Here is a 20,210-nt window from a genome sequence, read left to right as displayed (position 1 = left end):
TCTGTATCTTACGTCAAACCAAGACGGGACGCACGCTGTAAACATGACCAGCTGCTGGCAGGGCTTAGCTGGGGGGGTTTTGGTGGCCGCTAGCGCTCTGTTTTAAGGGATCTCCATCCTGTCCCTGTGTGGGTGATGGCTGAGCAACGGCTACCTCTACGAAAGCAAGTGCAGCAACATGCCCAGATGTCCTCAGAGCCTGTTTCAGCATGAGTTAGACCTCAGAAAAAATCCTCAGCCCAGTCGGAGCCAGTGCTCAGTTCTGGTCACACACCCAGGTGCCAATATAAAGTCAAAGGAGAGGAAAAGTGAAGGCTCTTGGAGGTTAGCTACCTCCATGGTCAGCAAGAGGCTGAGCTACGATTGTCAAGATTATAATTTTGGACGCCAGTCTGCTTAAGTTTCCTTCCACCTTCGCTTTTTTTCCCCTAAACCCAGAATTCAGAGAAAAAAACAAACAAACAAACAAAAAAACAGAACCAGCAAAGGTAGGATGAACAGAAACGATGTAACTGATTGCCACAACCTAGCGTGAGAATTAACAAATCTCTACCCCATCTCCCTACCCATTCTCCCAGTGAGCTCAACAGTGATGTAAGAAGGGAATATCTTGGGGTTCCAGCTAAGCAAAGGTCATGGCTTTTACCAACCACCACGTGCAGCCACCAGCCGTCCGCTCCAAACGCCGCACGGCCAGCTTCACCTCCCTGCTTCCCCTCCCAGAAGCCCCAAGGGAAAAACTCTATTTTAAAGTTTTTAAGCCACCCAAACTCTTGTCTTGGCTGACTAGTAACTCTAATCTGCTGTCAGCCTGTTTATCAGTCCTATGATTCAGGGCCATTATCTTGCACAAACGCCACTATTGCATGACACAGTTGATATTTAAAGAAACGGTAACTCTTTGTGGTCACACAGAGGTCTGCGCAGCTAGAGAGAAAGTTCCCAGTGACCAGTGTAAAACAGAAGCTAAAACTCACACAGCTTTGAGTTTCTAGTTTAATGAGAGGTTTCTTATTTAAGTGAATTAACGCCAACCATCAAAGCCCCACATCCCAGCCTGTTCCCGTTGGTTAACAATCTATAAAACCCAGAGCAGCACCCTCACAAACCCAAACCCAACAGCAGCACCACTGCCCATGCTGGCCTGGTGCTGTTCCTCTGAGTTTCTTCACCCAAAGTTTCTCTCTCTGGGCTCGTTTGCCCCAGCTGACCCAGCCCAGGCATCCCCCATGGGACATCAAACCCCCAGTGGCATCTAGCTCAAAAGCTCTTGGGCTGCTTCCTCGTTCAGTGGGAATTTCTACAGCAGCCATAGGCTTGGGACAGGGCCACATTCTCCGTCTGGGGCAGCAAAAGAGGTATTTACCCTCCAACCCCCCACTATATTATTATACTTAAAGAAAGCCACAGGCTACGACAAGCTCTAGGGGACATGCTGGTCATGGGACCTTGGAAACACTGCTATAAATTACAGGAAATCTCTTACAACCAAGTCAAGCAGTTCCCTTTTACTGGTAAACGGGATGTGGTGCAGCCCCCCCAGGGAGCAGATCACCCACCCCTCCGCACCCCGGCCCCTGGGTGCTCCCCCCGCCAGCGCCAGAAGTACCAGGCTGCACTTCTGCCCATCACGTGGGGGGGACGCAACCGCCGGAGCTGCCACGGATGGGTTGGCGTGGTGCAAATCATCCCCCTACTCACTCCAAACAACTGCCTCACTTCCCGTGGGTGCACGACCCTTTGCAGCCATGTAATGTGGGCAATCACAGAATCAGCTGGGTTGGAAAAGCCCTTGAAGCTCCTCCAGTCCAACCATGAACCTCACACTGACCGTTCCCAACTCCACCAGATCCCTCAGCGCTGGGTCAACCCGACTCTTCAACCCCTCCAGGGATGGGGACTCCCCCTCTGCCCTGGGCAGCCCATTCCAACGCCCAACAACCCCTTCTGCAAAGAAATCCTTCCTAAGAGCCAGTCTGACCCTGCCCTGGCACAGCTTGAGGCCATTCCCTCTTGTCCTGGTGCTGGTTCCTTGGCTCAAGAGACTCATCCCCCCTCTCTGCACCCTCCTTTCAGGGAGTTGTAGAGGGCCATGAGGTCTCCCCTCAGCCTCCTCTTCTCCAGACTAAACCCCCCCAGTTCCCTCAGCCGCTCCTCATAAGACCTGTGCTCCAGACCCAAATGCTGCAGAGTGCTTGTTTTTAAGATCTTCTCCCATTACCCAGGAGCTCTTTGTTTGGCGGTTGGTCAAAACCCACAAATTCAGCAGAAGGGAAGATTGTTTCTGGAAATCGAAATTGCTTTGGAGATGCACCCGCCCTGCAAGCAGCTCCGCCAGCACCCAACAGCACGGCCCTAAAGCCAACGTGACACCAAACTGGTCGGATATTTAGGAGTTGAAAAGAAATAAAACACCTGACTGTAAACTAGAGAAATAAGTGGGCTGAATAGGGCACATGAGTGCTGAACTAAACACAGAGGAAATCCCTGATTCAAGCCCCACTGATGACTGTTACCCATGGGTTTTGCCCTCAGCTGTGTGTCGCACTAAAGCGCATCCATGCGCTTCTGAAGCTTACTCAGAATCGTATTCGGCCGCTGCAAGGTAATCTTATGCTGGCTCAAGGCCAGGCCTAAAATCAACACTGGGCCAAAACACGTGCAGGCTCTCCACAGCTGGGTGCTGAGCCCTCGGGGGTTGGCAGTTAACATTTGCAAGGGCCTCGTGAGGGTGAGTGTGCCTCCATTCGCATCAAAGAAAGTTAAGTAGCCCTTAGTAGAAATACCAGATGAGGGACTACAACACCGTCTGCTCAAAGGCAAAAGGATGAATGCAAAAGCAACACTGCAAGGCTGAGATTTTATGGCTTCGCAGAGCATGTCCACGCTCCTCAGGGCAACAGCCACAACCAGCACCACCTCTTCGATGTGGAACAGTGCACAAGAACAACGGGGCAAACCAGGTCCCCGCTGACCATCTCCCCTATGAGGGGGTGAAGCTTTTCTGTAGGAGACGGGCCCAGCCTCAGAGCACCGACCCGAACTCACCCGCACATCAGTGTTCAGTTGTGGATCCCAGCTCTGGGCAAGGACCCATCTTTTTTTTTTTTGTAGCACTGGTGGTTTTTTGGCTAGCGGTTTTTGTTTGGGCAGTGGTGGAGTCACCATCCCTGGTGGGGTTGAAGAGTCGGGTTGACCCAGCGCTGAGGGATCTGGTGGAGTTGAGAATGGTCAGTGTGAGGTTCATGGTTGGACTGGAGGAGCTTCAAGGGCTTTTTCAACCCAGATGATTCTGGTTTTTTTAAACAAAATGTAAATGAAAACACGGAAGAGGAAGAAAATCAAATGATGCTGAGAAAGCAAAGAGTTTTGTAGAGGGAAACCATTAGTTCCATTAAAAAATAACAAATATTGTGAGTGTGCAAATAGATACTGCAGATATCCAGTGTATCTGCAAGTAGGATATTTACAGAAGAAATACAAAAGTTGTTGAGATCTGGAGCTCGCTTCTTTCTCTTACACTGAAGGCACTCAGTCAGAAACTTTGTTTTCCCTCCAGTTAGTATGAAATCAAGGGCCTTAATCTATGGTGAAAATAGGGCCTGAGAAATACCCCAGCAGTCAGCACTTTGAGGTGCAAGGTCTCCTCAGCCCATACACAGATCTTCCTCACCACCTCCACCCAAGCAAACCTTTACCACAGAAAACCCTCCAGGGAGGTCAGTACCAGGAGACCGTGTCTCTGGAGCATCATTCCTGCTACTCAGCCACCCAGATACCCACCCACTCCACGGTGGTTTGTGAATTGTCAAGAGCAGTAACACCAAAGCTTTGACGGGAGCACAACGAACCAGAGGAAAGCAGCTTACGCTGCAGCACAGATGTACCAGATAAGCAGAAATGCTTTCGTTTCTTTTCAGACTACAAACTTATGTGAAAAGCCAGCAGTTACAGCTCAGCTCACCACCACAGAAGTGCTATCGTTTACTTTGTGTGAAAGTCTGATTCCCCCCCTGCTTTTTTAATTTGTTGGTTTTTTTCTTTTTTTTTTTTTTTTTTTTCCCCACACTGTGATGTGAGGAGGCAAAGCCAGAACTGCTTCCAACTTCCCACCGGGCGATAAGGCACACAGGTAAGGGTAGGGTAGCCTGAATGGTGGCTTCTACATCCCTTATTTTTCTAAGCATTAAGGAGTGAAAGGGGCTGAGAACAGGAGATGACAAAGAAGCTACAACCATGAAGTGCAGAGAAACCAAAGTACTCAATTACTTACAGCGAGGGGGCACAGTTACTACTGATATCACCATCCCACAGGACCAAAAAAACCCTACACAGCTCTTCCCTCCCAAGGGATTTTTGACCATCAAGTGGAAACTGTGGGTTTACCTACCCATGGATCTATTCCCGGTGAATCCTGCACGCTGGTGCTCTCACTCTGGTGTAAAAGCACCAGGTTCCACTCCAACAAGGGGTCAGGTTTGTAGGAATGAAGCTCCTTGTTCCAGGCTCAGGTGTCCACACGCGGGCTTAACCTGGAACAAACTTCAAATATCAACAAGGCCTAAAATGGAACAGCTCATGAGAGTGTGAATGCATCTCTAATAGACACACGATCCACAGTCAGAATGACTTTTAAGACAGTAAATTCACTTTTGCATTTGTTAACATGGAACTTGGAGGTGTCAGAGTGCAAAAAATATGCTTAAATAAACAAAATAGATGAACTATAAGAAATAATTTCCTTTGGAGGTGGAGTGCTAGGTGGAGAGTCTTTAACTATTCTCAAAACAGGAAATACACCCATTCATATTGCCTAGGCAATATCACAAATATATACACATAATGAAGAAATAATTTTAATGAAATAATGTGACTGTAATTATACATATTATAATTATTTTGGTTGCAGTCTCGAAGCTTCAATCAGTGCTAGTGTTTGGGCTCTGTGCCATCGCTGGCAGCCAAGCCATCCCCCACACGGCTCAAAATTAGGACAGTCAGAGCAGCTTTAATCCTTCCAAGCCTGACCTCAAGCTCAGTCTCCCCGAGCGGTAGCTCAGCCACATGGCTAGCTACCGTGCCGCTGTGGAGGCTTTGTGGACTACTGCACTGCCTTTCTCTGTCCCTGCAAACGTTCTCTTCTGTTCTAGGATTGGTTTTTTTTTTAGTTTGGGGCACGTTAGGAGAACACAAGATGAAATGCAATAGATTGGGGAAGTGGTAGGGTGGAAGAGGCTGTCTTTAGTTAAATGTCATAATGGTTTTTTTCTCTCTAGCTTTCCTGAGTACTTCAAAGACCAAGAAACAAAAGCATCAGCCTACAAACCTAAAGCTGGCAGCTGCTCCATCACTAACGAGGGGACTGTCCAATTCAGGCCACCCTGCTGCAAGCAGAGCAAGAACAAATCCCAGGCATAGGAGGATGATTTAAAAACACTAAACCCGAATTTTTCGCAGGGAAATTCAGAGCTCATTTCAGTGCTCCGGTATTTCTGCCACCATTCACCACAAACTCTGCTGAGCACATCTGTATTTTCGGTAGCTTTCCCCACCATGCCAAGAACTAATGAAGCCCACAGAAGTCAGTCCAGTCTTGCTGAAGTCCTAGCAGGCTCCTCCCAACATCTGCACATACACCGTGACTTCTGCTGTGGGCGCAAGGTGTGAGTTTTTCACTGCCCCATGAAGCATGGCTGTGTTGCAACAGTCCGCAGTATAAAGTTGAGCTTATTGTGAAAAATGTCTCACTTTTGGACAACCAGTTTAACAAGTCTGAGGTGCTAAAACTCTATTTCACACCAGGCTGAGGCCTCCGTGTGTTTTTCAAAGGTTTCCACACTGTCCCCATTTTTTTCTTGCCTGGGTCTTCATCTCAATGTATTTATATATGCAAATAACAGCTTAATTGCTATGAATTTTTACAGAGTCTGGCTGGAGGAAACTCTGAAATTCTAGTGTAGACTAGCACCTACTCTAATGGAAGTGTCTGTCACACACCACCACCGCCGCCAGCCCCCCACACCTTATCAGTCACACTCAGAAAGCCATCAGGCTTCTGCAAAGGTCAAGAGCATCTCCTCCAAGTAACTAATTTGAGTTTGCTCTTAATTGTGATTTTTCTCATGTGCCTTTCTGATCAGAGTACTTAAACTTGAAAAAACCTCACATGTAATGCTGGAAGAGGAATCATCCAGAGCACTGGATTGTCAGCTTAACATTCATAAAGGTGTTTAAAACTTACATCTAAATATACTGTGTCAGAAAAACAACCTGCAAGATGGTGTAAAGAGAACTTGGCAATAAGCAAGTGCACAGATACTGCTGATGATCCCGTGCACAGGTTGCTTTTACAGTAAATACATGTATAAACAGGAACTACTATGATAAAAAAGTCTGCATTTTCATCTTGGCAATGTTATCCCTTCAGTTACCACAGTCCTGTTTGAAGCACAGTCTTACATCTAATGGGGTTTTACACAGGTTACAGTTGTATTATAAAAATATTCTTCACTAGAAATAAAAACTAAGCAAAGACACTGAACACCACACCTAGAGGAAGCTTTCATCAAACCATTTTCAGGTTTAATTTTGGCAAAATACCCCAAACCCCGTATCTTAGAATAAATACGCCGAGGTTTTACCAGTTACGCACACTTTCCACCCAAACGCTTGCTGCCTGTGCCATCTACTGGCACACGGGTGGCTTTGACTCGCAGCCTCCCTTCTGCTTCCTACCACACGGGAGCTGCTCAAACTGAGACACAGCGTTGCAAGATGCCGGGAATACCGGCTGTTTTCATACAAACAGCGTTAAAACTGCAAATCCTTTGATCTGACTGCCCCCCGCCCCCAGCCTAAAGTCACTGGGTCCAGATAATAAGCCTTGCACGTTGCACACCACACGCGTGAGCAAAACTTCAGCCACTTCCTCCATGCAAGAGCACCAAGCAGGTAAGAACAGTCTGTTCCTTCGGGTATCCTGGCATATTGCCGAGAACATCTAATAAGCTCTTAAGGAACTGACTTCATTTCTTTGAAAATCTTTACCAAAGGTAGGCTGAAACAGTTTTCTCTTATCTGGAAGCGTGTCTAGCACTCCTGTTAACATGCCTTAAGGTAGCTGGCAGGTTAAAGGCTTGTACAGCAAGAGCCACCTGCTGCCCAGGCACCCAAAGCTGGAAGAATTTTTAATTTTTATTTTTAATAAGCTTAAGTCTCAGTGCCGCGAGCAAATGCTTCTTGCTCTCTGCAACTAACGCATTTCCAAGCCTTTCCACTTTAGAGTACCAAAACAAATGAGACAGCCAACCCATCCCGGTTACCCTCACTCAATCTGGAGGAGGAGGAGGTGACCACGACAGTAACTTGCCCAACCCCTTTGCAAGTCTGTAGCAGAAACAGTGCAGCTACTTCCCCCAGCAACACAGACCCATTTCAGTAAAGCATACCTGACACCTGGTGACAATGACAAGTTTTCCACAGCATTCTACTTCAGTAAAGTTAAGGACATAATTAAATACTCTGAGAGTCACTATTTGAGAGCCAAGCTCTAGTTTTGGGACAGGCATCGCATCGCCACACGCCTTGGGAGAAGCACTGTGCTCGCTTCCAAGACAAGGCAGCAGAATTCCCTCCTGCCCAGGGGCTGCTCCTTCCCTCTGCACGGTTTCACAAACAATTTTGGAGAGCAGCTCCTCCTCTGGTCACTTCTCCCTCCCTAGTTCTGCACGCAGAAAGCCTACTTAGTGGTTTACTGCCAGCTGTACAACCTGAATTACTTTCCAGGAAAGCCAGAAGGGTTCAGCACACACTTCACCTCTCTGAGCAACCACTCACAGACATTTCAATTTAAGATCTGAGCCCAAAGCACAGCAAAGCTCACTGCTAAGTGCCAAAAGGCATTACAATAAGCTGTTGATTAACCCTCTGCTGCCTTGGTCTATTATGATATGCTAAAGAGCCTTCTCGTTAACACTGCCATAAATACACTGAGACAAGCAAACTTTAATCAGCAGCCTTATCAGCACCACTGCTCGAACAGATGAATTACAAAATGCATCCTTCCTCTGTGATACCACAGCTGACTGGTACCACCAGGAACTCTGCTCAGCGAACACAGCTTACAGCAAACATCACCCGGAACGGCCCTGGGGCGGGGGATCAAGTTTGAAGCGAGATGTCCCCTCTGTTCCCCAGGTTCGTTTTGCACCAGAAAGCATTTCCACATCAGCAGGAAAAGGAAATTCAGCTTCACAAGCTGAAAAAAAGAGGCGCGGGAAGAGGGAAGAGCAGCGCATGCTGCCACAGGCCCATACCCATCGCTTCCCCCACACAGGCCGTACACCAGCGCACCGCGCTCTGCTCCCAGTGCCATGAAGTCACACAAACGCCAAAGTTTTACAGAAACATTTATTATAGGGTTGCAGAATTTATGCCAATATAAAGTCCCTTAATAAAACTCTCAAGTTCATCAACTGCAGGACACTAACTCTTTGTTATCTTTATACCGCAGCTTTCAAAAAAAAGGAACAATGCTCTGACTGCAGTAGTAATGCTACTTGCTCATAAAAAGTTGATCTAAAAAGTTTATATAAGCCAGAGTAGTTTGAGTTTACAACTACAGTCACATTCACAAGTGAGCTATACCAGAACAGGTTCTTGAAATAGGAAGTTACAGGATAAACCAATTCATAACCAAAAATATTGACAAGCTTTAAGAGCAACTCTATCTGAATCTAACAACTAAATACCACAAAACCAAACAAAGGTAGAAGAATTAAACGTAAGCTCGGGGAAGGTTCCAAATATACATACGAATTCAATACAGTAATTGCACAAAATGAAACAGGGTAGTGTTAAAGGTTTATGATCACTGAGATTGGATTTTACATGCTTCACACATGGTAGTTAAAAGAAACGTTTAATGATACGCATCAGAAGGTTTTTTAGCCAGGATACGATGTGCAGAGCTATTCTACAGAACTACACAAGATGTGCAAACCACAGATTATTAATATTAATCATTCTGTGAAAGTTAAGGTGAACAGAATTGGTTCCAGCCAAGGAATTGGTTAACAATTTTTATATATATATATATATATATTTTTCTGCCATTCCCAGATTACACTAAATCAAACACATTCAACAGATAAACTGATATTAACCTTCTAAGAAAAAAAAAAACCAAAACCTTACTCAAATTTAAGTTTTACATGAGACAACTAAAAAGTTATACCAAGGATCAAAGAAAGCTGAAATGGTGATGTTGTCTTTTGAAATACAAGCAATACACAGAAAATGCATAAGGCTTTTGATTATCACTGCACATTTTAATTCAAGAAGTCGATGTCTAACGCTCAGACTTCTCAATGAACTAGTCACCTCCCATCCAACACCTTTCACTGTTGACAGATCTTTGTTTCAACAACGAAAGAGTTTTCAAAGTGTCTGATTGAGTGACAGTTCTCCACTGAACGTTTCTGCAGACCTGAGGAAGAGAGAAGATGAGAGCCTAAGTAAAGCAGATCTAGAACCCAGCAGCAAGTATTTACAGGGTTTGCATCATCATGAACAGCAGCAAGATACAATCATTTGGTACACAGTGTTTCAACAGCTGTGAATGGCCAGCAGAGCCTGATATCAGTTTGTTTTCCACCAGAAAACCTCCACATTTTCAGAATGGTGACAACAAGGCGGGGGCCACACACAACACAGGGGACAAAGCAAGCAAGCGCTATTTTCTACTATCCCTGCCACCATTTTAGTGACATGAGACAACACTAAATAGATTGTTTATGGCAAAGTTTCTCATAGCCCTTCCTAACCACAAAGAAAAGCAAAGCAGATTGACATAATAGGGAAAGTTTAAAAACTCAGAAAGGGTGCAGAAAACCCCCCTAGTTCTTTATCAGCACTTCCCCCCCAGCCACTATGCATTAACACAGAGTGTGCTTCTATAGAGCAGTCTTCACCTTCAAGAAAGCCCCGTGAGGATTTGCCACTCAGCTGATGATCTTAATGGTGTTAGGAAAAACTTCAGTAAGTGATTTTTCTCTATTTTGTGACATGATAGCATTGGCTCTGACACAGGCAGTTCACCTGTATCAGCTGTGAGTCTTTACAAGACAAGAATATAGTAGTTCTGCCATTAAAGATGAGCTGTTCAACTCAAGCACTTCAGTACACAACAATTAGGGAAGAAAGATTTATAGCTTGTTTAGTAAGCAGAGAATTGTTCAGAGTAAGCAAGAGAAGCTATCTGCTGAAGTCTAGAAGCACTGGCTCTTAAGCCAAATCCAGCAGGGCTCTGCTTTAGTTTATAAACACTTAAAATCAAGGCTGTGCTTCCATTCATCTCCATCTCAGGGCCTGTACAAGCCAAGCTGATGCCTAACTGGGTCTGTAACTGCACAGTCAGGATGAGCTGTCTGGTTTCTCAACTGCCGCAGGACCCGAGGTCAGTTTGATCTAACAGATGAACGCATCAACTCTACAAAAATCTGAGAGCCCATGCAGCACCAGCTAGATGAGAAGACTTCTCCACAGAAGTTACAGGAGTTTATCCATTTCAGTCTCATTATTTATACGTGCATGGCTTGTACACAGAAGGCATGCTAGAAATTCAATCTGGAAGGCAAGACAAGCCTCGTCCCTGAACAATCTTCTCCTCGGCAGCAGTCTTCCATTTGACTAGATCTCCCTCCCCAACAAGGGCAACCAAGGTTAGTTACAGAACAGACACTGGGCCAGGAAGCATTATTCATTTACTAGCATCTTTTTATGCAAGCATTCTGCAGAAGACTTTTACCACGCAGCAAAGCTGTCAACAATATGCTCTAGCAAGATGATTTAAGGAAACACCATGAGCACTTTGCAGTGTTGTCTGTAAGCTACGGTCTTCAGGCACAGCAGCAGGCAATTTAGACTTGTTCACAAAATCATCTTCGCAACAGCTATGAGCCACGTACATGCCTCTCCCTCCCATCACGGCAACATTTACTGTTTCCTCACATGCCCTGCACTGGTAGCTACACAGGAGCCGTTTGATGCTCCCACATCCAGAGCTTTCCATCCAGTAACAAGATCTAGTCTCTAGCAAACAGCAGATGCGGCTCTTGATGCTGCAAACTGTAACTGGGCTCAGGAAACTCTTGCCTAAAAGCTTGGCAGGAAAACTAAAGCAGAGAGCTCTGACAAGCCAAACATTTGCATTTTGCAAGGCTCTAACTGACAAAGGATCAGTTCGCTGTGTGTTTGGTGAGAGCAGCAAACTATGAAACGCTTTGAGAACTACAGTGAACTAAAATTCGTGGCACCAGATTTCTGTACTCCAGGCCTCCTTCCAGCACGCCAAACCACCGCCACCTCAAATTCAATCCTTTTCACAGAATGGCAGGGGGGTGGCGCGAGGAGACAAGCAATAAAGAAAGAGAGCTCAGAAGTTCCGATGAAGTGTTCTTCCTCTTTCAGAGAGGAAGTCTGGGATGTCCGGAGCTAGTTGTTCAGTTATTTTATTTTTCTTTTCAGAGCAAGTGAACCAAAGATAATGCTTTTACTTGGTGCTCCTGTAACCCCATTTTAGACAGGACAGCGACAGATTAAGCTGCACCTACAGAGACTTACATGATCAGATGAATCCATCTGAATTTTGGTGCCAAACTAACTTACAACTTCAACCAAAAGATGGAACAGAAATAGGCTTAAGTTCAAACCTCTAAATTCCGTTAAGTGAAACTCTCTCACCACATTCAAATGAAACTTCAGATACATACTTGAAACTAGGGGAAAATACCCATCAGTTCTATGAGGAGTTTCAGCTCATGTTGAACACTCATATTTCCAAGTCTAAAAACTCAGAAGGTTTAAGTATTTACCCTTTTCCTACTCAAACAATAGATTTGTTTTTTTACCGAAGGGAACTTACCCGTTATCTGGTCTCTGCGCTGAAGTCTGAATGTCTCTTTTCCAACACAGAGTTGGTAGATGAAGATACCCAAATCAGACACATTATCTATCTCCTCTGTAACCACCATTTCTTCACGGACTAGGTAAGTCTGAGGCAAGTAAGAGCCAGTCTAAAAGAGAAAAAAAAAATCCTTAAGACACAGTATTCTGCTAACAATGGGCAACATCACTAAATTTTATTCTTGGCTCTTGAAGTGCTTCATGTGCTAGATTTCAGCTTTTTTTTAATACTAAGATATGCTAGTCTTGAACAGCTGCATACCAGAGAGGTTAAAAACTGACAAAGGCTATTTCAAAAGTTGCAGTTACATCCAAACAAAGCACAGTTAACCTTCACATTGCTGGTCTCACATGAAGCAAACATAACTAGAACCTGTGCAGGTTTATTCATATGCAGCAGGAAGTTTGCAGTTAGGAGAAAAAAAAAGTATTACAAAAATTTCCATGTTTGCAGCAGTATATTTTGAATATAAAAAAGCAATGCCACCTACAGAAGTAAGGTCTTCACCTAAAAGATCACAGCACTTCACCCCTCATGACCGACTCCTAAACACGGGGACAGGGTGACACACTTAAAGCTCGTCTTCCTGCAGGTTAAGAAAATGAAACAAGCCAAGCTAGATCAGGTGGCCTCCAGCACTAGGTGCAAAGGAGTCAATGGCTTTTTTGAAAGCACATTTGACACATGATAGCTCAGTATCGCGTTTAGTCTGGAAGTAGCAGCAAGCTACTATCAACTTGATCCATAAGTCATCTTGGAAAAATACCAGTTTTAGTCACTGAAGAGTCAAAGTGCTTGTGGTGAGCTCGTAATTACAGTGCCAATAAAACAGAAGAACAAGGTAACATTGTTCCTTTCATTAAAGCTCTCACAGGGCAAGTGAGCTTTCCGGTAGTAACTTTCAGGTTTCGGCTTTCAATGGTATTTGGAGCTTTATCAAATTCCTTTATAATACCTAAATTTAACCTTATTTGCTAGTTGCTTTCAGCTTTCATAAAGCTAGGTATTAATAAGAGCATTAAGCATGAATCTACTCAACATAATATACACTGACAGCTGGCCTTAACTTCAGTGCAGTGACTGAGCCAGGGGGATTATGTACTTTGATGGCAGGAGGACTGTTCTAGTAAGAGACTGCCGTCCAGGAGCAACACCCAGCATTCGTATCAAAAGTGATCTTGTCAGCACAACTAAACAGCAAAGTTTCCACGTACCGCCAGCTTTGCGAAGAGATCCATCAAATTTCTCGGCGGCATAACTATGGATGTGTTCAGTGGAATCACGTAGCAGTTACCCAGTTGCAAGTCAAGATACGCTGTCAAAAGCTGTTTTGAAAACAAGTTTTCAAATAATTAAGCGTGGCCTTTGATTATTAGAACACAGTTCTACAAGAACTAAGGAGGAGGCTCAAGAAGCTGGAGATTGTGCATAGCTCATATCAAAGCAACACATTCAGGAACTGTCTAGTGTAAGAACTCAGCTATTGCCACTTTGGCAAAGTGTTTATAGCTATGGTTTACATGACAACTTCTGTACAAAAGTGAGAGCTGACTATAAAGGCAGTTTCTGTCATAATTCTAAATGAGTACAGTTTGTATTAATACAGAGAAAGTATTTGGGAGTATGCTCTCATAACTGAAGGCGTCCAATTAAGCGCAGAATAAACAGAAGGTATCCAACTGCTGATAAGCCATTATTTCCTGTAAATAGTTCTTCAGAAAAAGTATTAGTCTCTAGAAAGTCACATCAGCATTACCGAGCACAAGAACTGCAGAGACTAAAATTATCAACATACCAACTTGTTTTTATTATGTTTTCTTAGTGTATGTTATATATTTTATAATATATTATTTATTACGTTGTGCACAGCACTTCGCCAGAATCAACCCAAGTTCTTCAGTTGCCTGAATCCTTTAAGTTATAGCCAAGATTCTGTCAAGGCAACACAGATAAAAGCCACCGATACTGCGAACACAGGTGGCACAGCTCGGCTGCGTGGCATTCCCTGCTCCCGTAGAGGTCAGTTCTAGTGTCTTTACCGTGATTATACCTGCACTGCCAAGGTCTGATTTACAAACCACCTACAAGAGCTTTTACAGCTGAGTAAGGATAACTGTTGATACTATCAATGCAACTTTAATAAAAAAGTCAAATTAAAACCACCCTCTTGTCTTTGCTTTAGAGAAACTACATGCAACTAACCCAGCATATTCAAGTTCGAGGTTTCAGCCACTAAGTGATTTTTTCAATTCACTTATCCAAAGCCCACACTTGCCTGGAATTCTACATTTTGCTGTAACAGTTTGGCAGAATCTCAGATGGAACCCTCAGTTTCCCCATTTCTTAACTTACATTTACAGTGCCTTCATCCCTTGCTTTCATTTACACAGGATTCTTGACCAAAGAGCAAGTGTCACTTTCAGACACCCTAAGGGCCCCAGTATTTAAAGCTGAACAGCACAGAGGTGCCTTGCTCTGAGAAATGATCCAGCTAGAGTCGCTGTGGGGATGAACTCCTCTAACATTCTTCTAACACTCCTCCCTCGCAGAAGTGAAATCTACTATTATAGAGTTAAAAGGGTCAGATTTCCCACACAAACGCCTCCCCAAAGAGAAGCCTGCACTGAGAGTAAGCTTGAAAGGCCTCAAGAGCGAAAACCCTGGAGCTGTTGCGATTACCATCCGCTCCACAGTTTCCCAGTGGGCAACAAGACTAGTTATCTCTTATCACTTCACATATACTCACCCTATCAAAGTCATGAACGATCGCTGCTGGATCACTGTCCGAGAACTTTGGAACGGGCACATCGATGATGGCTATGTTATCATCCTCTCGAATGTCAGCTTCCTCAGCAATAGGAAGGAAATAAGGTTCTACCGCACGATCACGATTTTCATTTTCAAAGTAACACATTTCACCACGGTACACCTTATGCTGAAAATAAGAGCAAGGCTAGTTATTTTTATAGCCAATGGTGCTTTAAAACTGTATTTCTAACACTTATGCTATGACAAAGCACAGGGCTGTCACACGGCGCTTTTATAAAGGACATAGCAGTCTTCATGTCCCAGCTGATGAAGGTTTTCTATTATAGTGGTAATCCATTTATAATTACACTTTTTATTCAGTGATGCTTAAAAAAAGAACTTTCACATTACCTTAGGCATGAAGTACTTGTAGATGCAGGCTCCACCGACAACAACTCCTGCCAAGATGAACGCTAGACCCAGCAGAGTCAAGAGACATCTTCCAGATGAGTTTTCACCTCCATGTGTGGCAACTTCTGGATCCTTTAAGTAAAGAGGGATGACAACTTACAAAAGTGTAGGCGCTCTGAATTCCAAGTAAACTGGATTTTAGTGCTTCAGTTTGACCCACCATTTTCTACTTCTTCTAGGTGTGCAGTGAGAATTGTCAGTCAAGAATCACATAATAAGAAAACACTTACATGAAATACTACTGCATCAAACAGCACCGGAAAAGGGTATTTTCTTAGTTGTAGGACGCTTTCTAGACAAGCCCTTATCCAGGAACTATTTGAGGTGTAAGAAATTTAAATAACTGCAACAAAAGATACAGCGCTGCAGCCATGATACAGTACAAGGAGAGCGAGATTTGTAGAGCAAGGTCATTGTAAGGTACACAGTGTTTTCAGGCCTTTTCCCAAAAGCTTATTTCCTATCCTCCTCTTGCTATCAGCTGGATTAAGATAACATTACTCCTCCTTACAAAGCTGGACTAACAGAAAAAGCTAAAAATGCAACTTTGTCTAATAGCTCAGGAACAGGCATCTGACACGAGTCAAACATGCAGGCTTTAGAAGTTATAATATGCACAAGTGAACTCCACTATGAAAGAGAACCACTCGTCAGCTTAAACGCAGCTTCAAATTATGCCAAATAAAAACAAGTCCCTGTGGCACATCCTATGTTGCTGCTTCAAAACGCTATTCCTTCCACCCAACTCCCAGAGCAGTTTTGTTTCTAGCAGCCTAAAACTTATCTCTTTAGTTCAGTGACTTGTTTTCCCCACCCAATGTTCTCTCAAACAGAAGATGGCTGCATCCAAAGGAAACCAGACAGTGATGAGTTGTGTAATACTGATTGCAAAGTCAGTGACAGTGTCTGAATGGCAAGTTCAAGAGTTCTTTCAGGGCCTTTCCAGACTTCCAGGTGAAAGGCTCGCACAAGCCAAGTTGAGAGGAGAACAGCAAAAGTACTGTCAACAACCAGAAGAGACATTCCCTTTGGGCAAATACACGCTGGTTTTGGGTCGTTCAAGAAGAAAAAAAACTAAACCCAACCCCAAATGTTTAGCTAATCTATATATTTGGTCAGGTATGTCCCTTTAATGATTCATGACTCCGGTATTTAGCACCTCACTTTCAAGACCTGCTCTTCATACCGGTCAGGAAGAAAAATCGGATTTTGCAGCAAAGTATGTTTTCCTTCATGTTGCTCCTAGAGTCAGTAGCTAGATTGAGCACAGCAGCTTCCGTGGTCTTTCTTTATCTGAGTCCCACTATTTGCACTCCTGGAGATCACAATATATTTAAGTGAACCTCTGATCACAAGCCACAGTATTATTACAAAGGCTGCACATATTTCCGTGCTCAGCAAGATATAGCAGCATAAAAGTCAAACGCATCAACTATGCAAGTACTGAAACAAAAAACAAGCTGTTTTGTGAAAGTCAATACTCCTACATTCCACTCTCGCATCCTCCAAACAGAAAAATGTTGGTTCAGCAAGACATAAGCTGCTACAACTGGCTAGTTAAGCATTTGTTAAAAAAAACCCCAGATCAAACCACCTAGTTTCAAGTCAGAATTATGCCACGTTTATATGACATTATGTGAAAATCATCTTTCAGAGTTAACTGGCTTTGAAGATCAAGACTAATTCTATTCTCTTCATATTCTGCCACCTTCATCTACACCTTTCAATAAGTTACTCATCACAGTTTAGACTTAATCAGAAATTCACTGGTTTGAGCCCTTTCACTCATCTAGCTTATCATTACTTAAACAGAACAGTCTGCAGCAGTTTTTGGCACTACAGACGTCCTAGTGCTTGGATGATGTCGACATGTTATTAGCTACGCTTGCACTACACATATTTCAAACAAATCAAAGATATTTATCATATTAAGAAGCAATGCAGGCACCCTGAATCTCAGAAGAGCTGCTAAGAGAACACAATACCAAGACTTTTCTCCAGTAGGTTACAGAGCCTCTGCAAAAAATAATAAAAAGTCATAAAAAAAAAAATGGCAAAGAAAATGCAGTTCTAAGCTGTGCAGTAACAAGCAAAGCAAACTAGGAGAGGAGAAGAAAAATCACTTGTGCTAACATCTGCAGCTAGCTGAAGAGACACTGTTGACACAGTCAGCTCCAAAGAATCTGCAGGGAGAATATCCTGCAAGCTCAAGTGCTTTGTGCAGATATTCTAGGGGACTTTATTGCGCTGTTTCAGCCAACATTAGCCATTAGGCTTGTTTGCTCTGCACAAATATTCCAGGAAAAGGAGACATTAACAAGCACTAGAACAAGTTTGTCTTGGAGTAAAATTGTGAACTTGATGTTTACACGCAACTCTAAGCCCTGAAGTCAGAGTGAAGTGATGTTAAAAACCCACGTACACATGTACAAACACAGGGAATATCGTGACAGGTATAACTAAACAGTGTGTGTAGCTTCTAAATTGAGAAGAGCCACTACCACGAAAGGAGAAGAAAGGGTGTAAGCGTGTATTAGAACTATTATGCTCAGAACTGGCATGGTACAGGGCCATTTAAAATATGTATAACAAGCTGCCTCAGGAGTAGGTGATGAGTTTGTCTGACAAGGAACTGGCTAGTCTAATGACATTTTCAAAATTTAAATTAGTCATTTATCTACACCGTTTCATTACCTTCTCCCCCTCCTTTGGATCTAGTAGTTCAGTGCTACTGTATTAACTGTGCACACATACAACTCCTACAGCTCAGAAGAGCCCACTGAACAGTAACACCACTCTGCACCACTTCTACTTTTAAAGGGAGGCTATTTCAGGAGAGGCAGAGGCTCTGTAGGCTGGAAGGCAAGCTGCTTTCCTGATTACAGCTTCAAAGGGGGGAAAAAAAAAGGCACTAGAGTCCAAGTCCACAGGTGTTTTTGTTTTTTTAATAGTCCCACTTCCTGATTACAAATAAACTAGGTCCATCCCATATTCCTCCTCTAGAGCTACTGATTTATTTACCTAGACGCTGACCTTCACCTGACTAAAAACATCAGCAGGTAAGCAGGACATCTTCAAAATAAAGTCTCCCACAGATTTGGAAAGTTCAATTTAAGTCAGCGACACAGCACCTCGTTAGGAAGGAAAAGCCAACCACAGAGTACTTGCCTGGGTTTCTATTTAAAACCCTTTATGGCAAGTTTCTTAATTTAAGCTAGACATAACAGAAGCCCAGACACCTCACCACAGCGCTGCTCTCCAACTCGCTGCCTACGATGGTTTCGGAGCAGCAGCGAGCGGAGGATGAGCCCTAACCCACTTTGTTCGCCCGGAAGGCGCTGCTGGAAGCCTGCTCTCTCCTGGGGGGACCATCCTACCGCCGAGAGCACGGCGCTTTCCCTGCGCCCTTCCCCGGGCTGGCCGGGACGGAGCCGAGCCCCGGGGAGCTCGCCAGGGCGCGGGACTCACCCGCCTGCGAGCTACGAAGGTTTAAAACCCCGTCAGGAAGCACGGCCCTGGCACGGGCCCAACTGCGAGATAAACAACCGGGCCTGCCCGCGGCGTGCGGGCCCGAAGCTGTCCCGGGTATGTCAAGCCAGCCCGCAGCTCGGCACGGCCCGGGGCCTCCCCAGCGGCAGCCGGGCTGGCGGAACGGCTGTGGGGAGGGAACCGCAAACCGCTGCAGCGGCGCGGCCGGGCCCTCCCAGCCCCGCACCGCCCTGAGGGGAGCGACCCCCCCCACCCCAGCCCCGCAAACCCCCACTCCCCGGGGCAACCCGCAGAGCGATCGCCCCCACTCTGGAACGCTGCCCCAGGGCCGGGGGGAGCGGTACGGCGGCCACCAGGCACGCCAGAGGCTCGGCGGGCTGCCAGCTGCCTTCCCCCGGCCCGCAGCCGCTGCGAGAAGATGGCGGCGGCTTCCACCTCCTCCTGCCCCCGCCGCCGTCCCCTCGGCCCCGCTCCTCCCGCCGCAGCCCGGCAGCGGAGACACCCCGCTCCCCGCACCTTGTCGGCCACCAGGGCCTCGGCCGCCTCCTTCTTAGGCTCGTCCTTCTGGGCGAAGGGCGAGTTGAAGGCGATCTTCACCATCTTGCCGCTCCTGCGCACCGCCGCCTCGCCGCTGAGGAGCCTCGGACCGGCGGGGCGGAGCCACCGGGGGCTGGCCACGCCCCCCACCCCGCGCTGGGGGCGGGCCAATGCCGAGCACCGCCCCTCCTCGGGCAGGGCGGGAGGAGGGCGGCGCGCCCCCTGCAGACCGGGCGGCTCACCCGCCGCGCTCACCCCGAGGGCGGGAGAGGCGGGAAAGGTGCGACGGCGGTCACGCTGTGGGGACATGGAGCAGGGTCCCCACCTTCCACCTCGGCCCTGCAAACCTCCTGCATCCCCTCAGAAAGTGATGCTGGATGGGAGGTTTAATGACGCCCAGGCGCCGTTACAGTGGGCAGAGCGCTTGGCCCCGAAAGGGAGCGTGTCTTAAACAGAATCCCAGAATCATCTCGGTTGGAAAAGCCCTTGAAGCTCCTCCAGTCCAACCATGAACCTCACACTGACCGTTCTCAACTCCACCAGATCCCTCAGCGCTGGGTCAACCCGACTCTTCAACCCCTCCAGGGATGGGGACTCCCCCCCTGCCCTGGGCAGCCCATTCCAACGCCCAACAACCCCTTCTGCAAAGAAATCCTTCCTAAGAGCCAGTCTGACCCTGCCCTGGCGCAGCTTGAGGCCATTCCCTCTTGTCCTGGCGCTGGTTCCTTGGCTCAAGAGACTCATCCCCCCTCTCTGCACCCTCCTTTCAGGGAGTTGTAGAGGGCCATGAGGTCTCCCCTCAGCCTCCTCTTCTCCAGACTAAACCCCCCCAGTTCCCTCAGCCGCTCCCCATCAGACCTGTGCTCCAGACCCTGCACCAGCTCCGTTGCCCTTCTCTGGACACGCTCGAGTCATTCAATGGCCTTTTTGGAGTGAGGGGCCCAAAACTGAACCCACTCATCGAGGTGCAGCCTCACCAGTGCTGAGCACAGGGGTGAGA

At 45.9% G+C, this 20,210-nt stretch overlaps 1 protein-coding gene across 1 annotated transcript; it reads right to left on the bottom strand.

Moving 5' to 3' along the window:
- Positions 1 to 8,395: 8,395 nt before the first annotated feature.
- Positions 8,396 to 19,357, bottom strand: ITM2A (integral membrane protein 2A). Its single transcript, XM_074834830.1, has 6 exons — positions 19,190 to 19,357; positions 15,125 to 15,256; positions 14,712 to 14,900; positions 13,180 to 13,290; positions 11,924 to 12,074; positions 8,396 to 9,487 (listed from the first exon to the last, which is right to left on the bottom strand). Exons 1-6 carry the CDS (start codon positions 19,271 to 19,273, stop codon positions 9,399 to 9,401), a joined length of 756 nt encoding a protein of 251 aa, XP_074690931.1. The 5' UTR covers positions 19,274 to 19,357; the 3' UTR covers positions 8,396 to 9,398.
- Positions 19,358 to 20,210: the final 853 nt, after the last annotated feature.

This window comes from Strix aluco, chromosome 10, assembly GCF_031877795.1.
Source record: "Strix aluco isolate bStrAlu1 chromosome 10, bStrAlu1.hap1, whole genome shotgun sequence".
Classification (NCBI taxonomy): Eukaryota; Metazoa; Chordata; class Aves; order Strigiformes; family Strigidae; genus Strix; species Strix aluco.
This window is presented reverse-complemented; position numbering and strand designations above follow the sequence as displayed.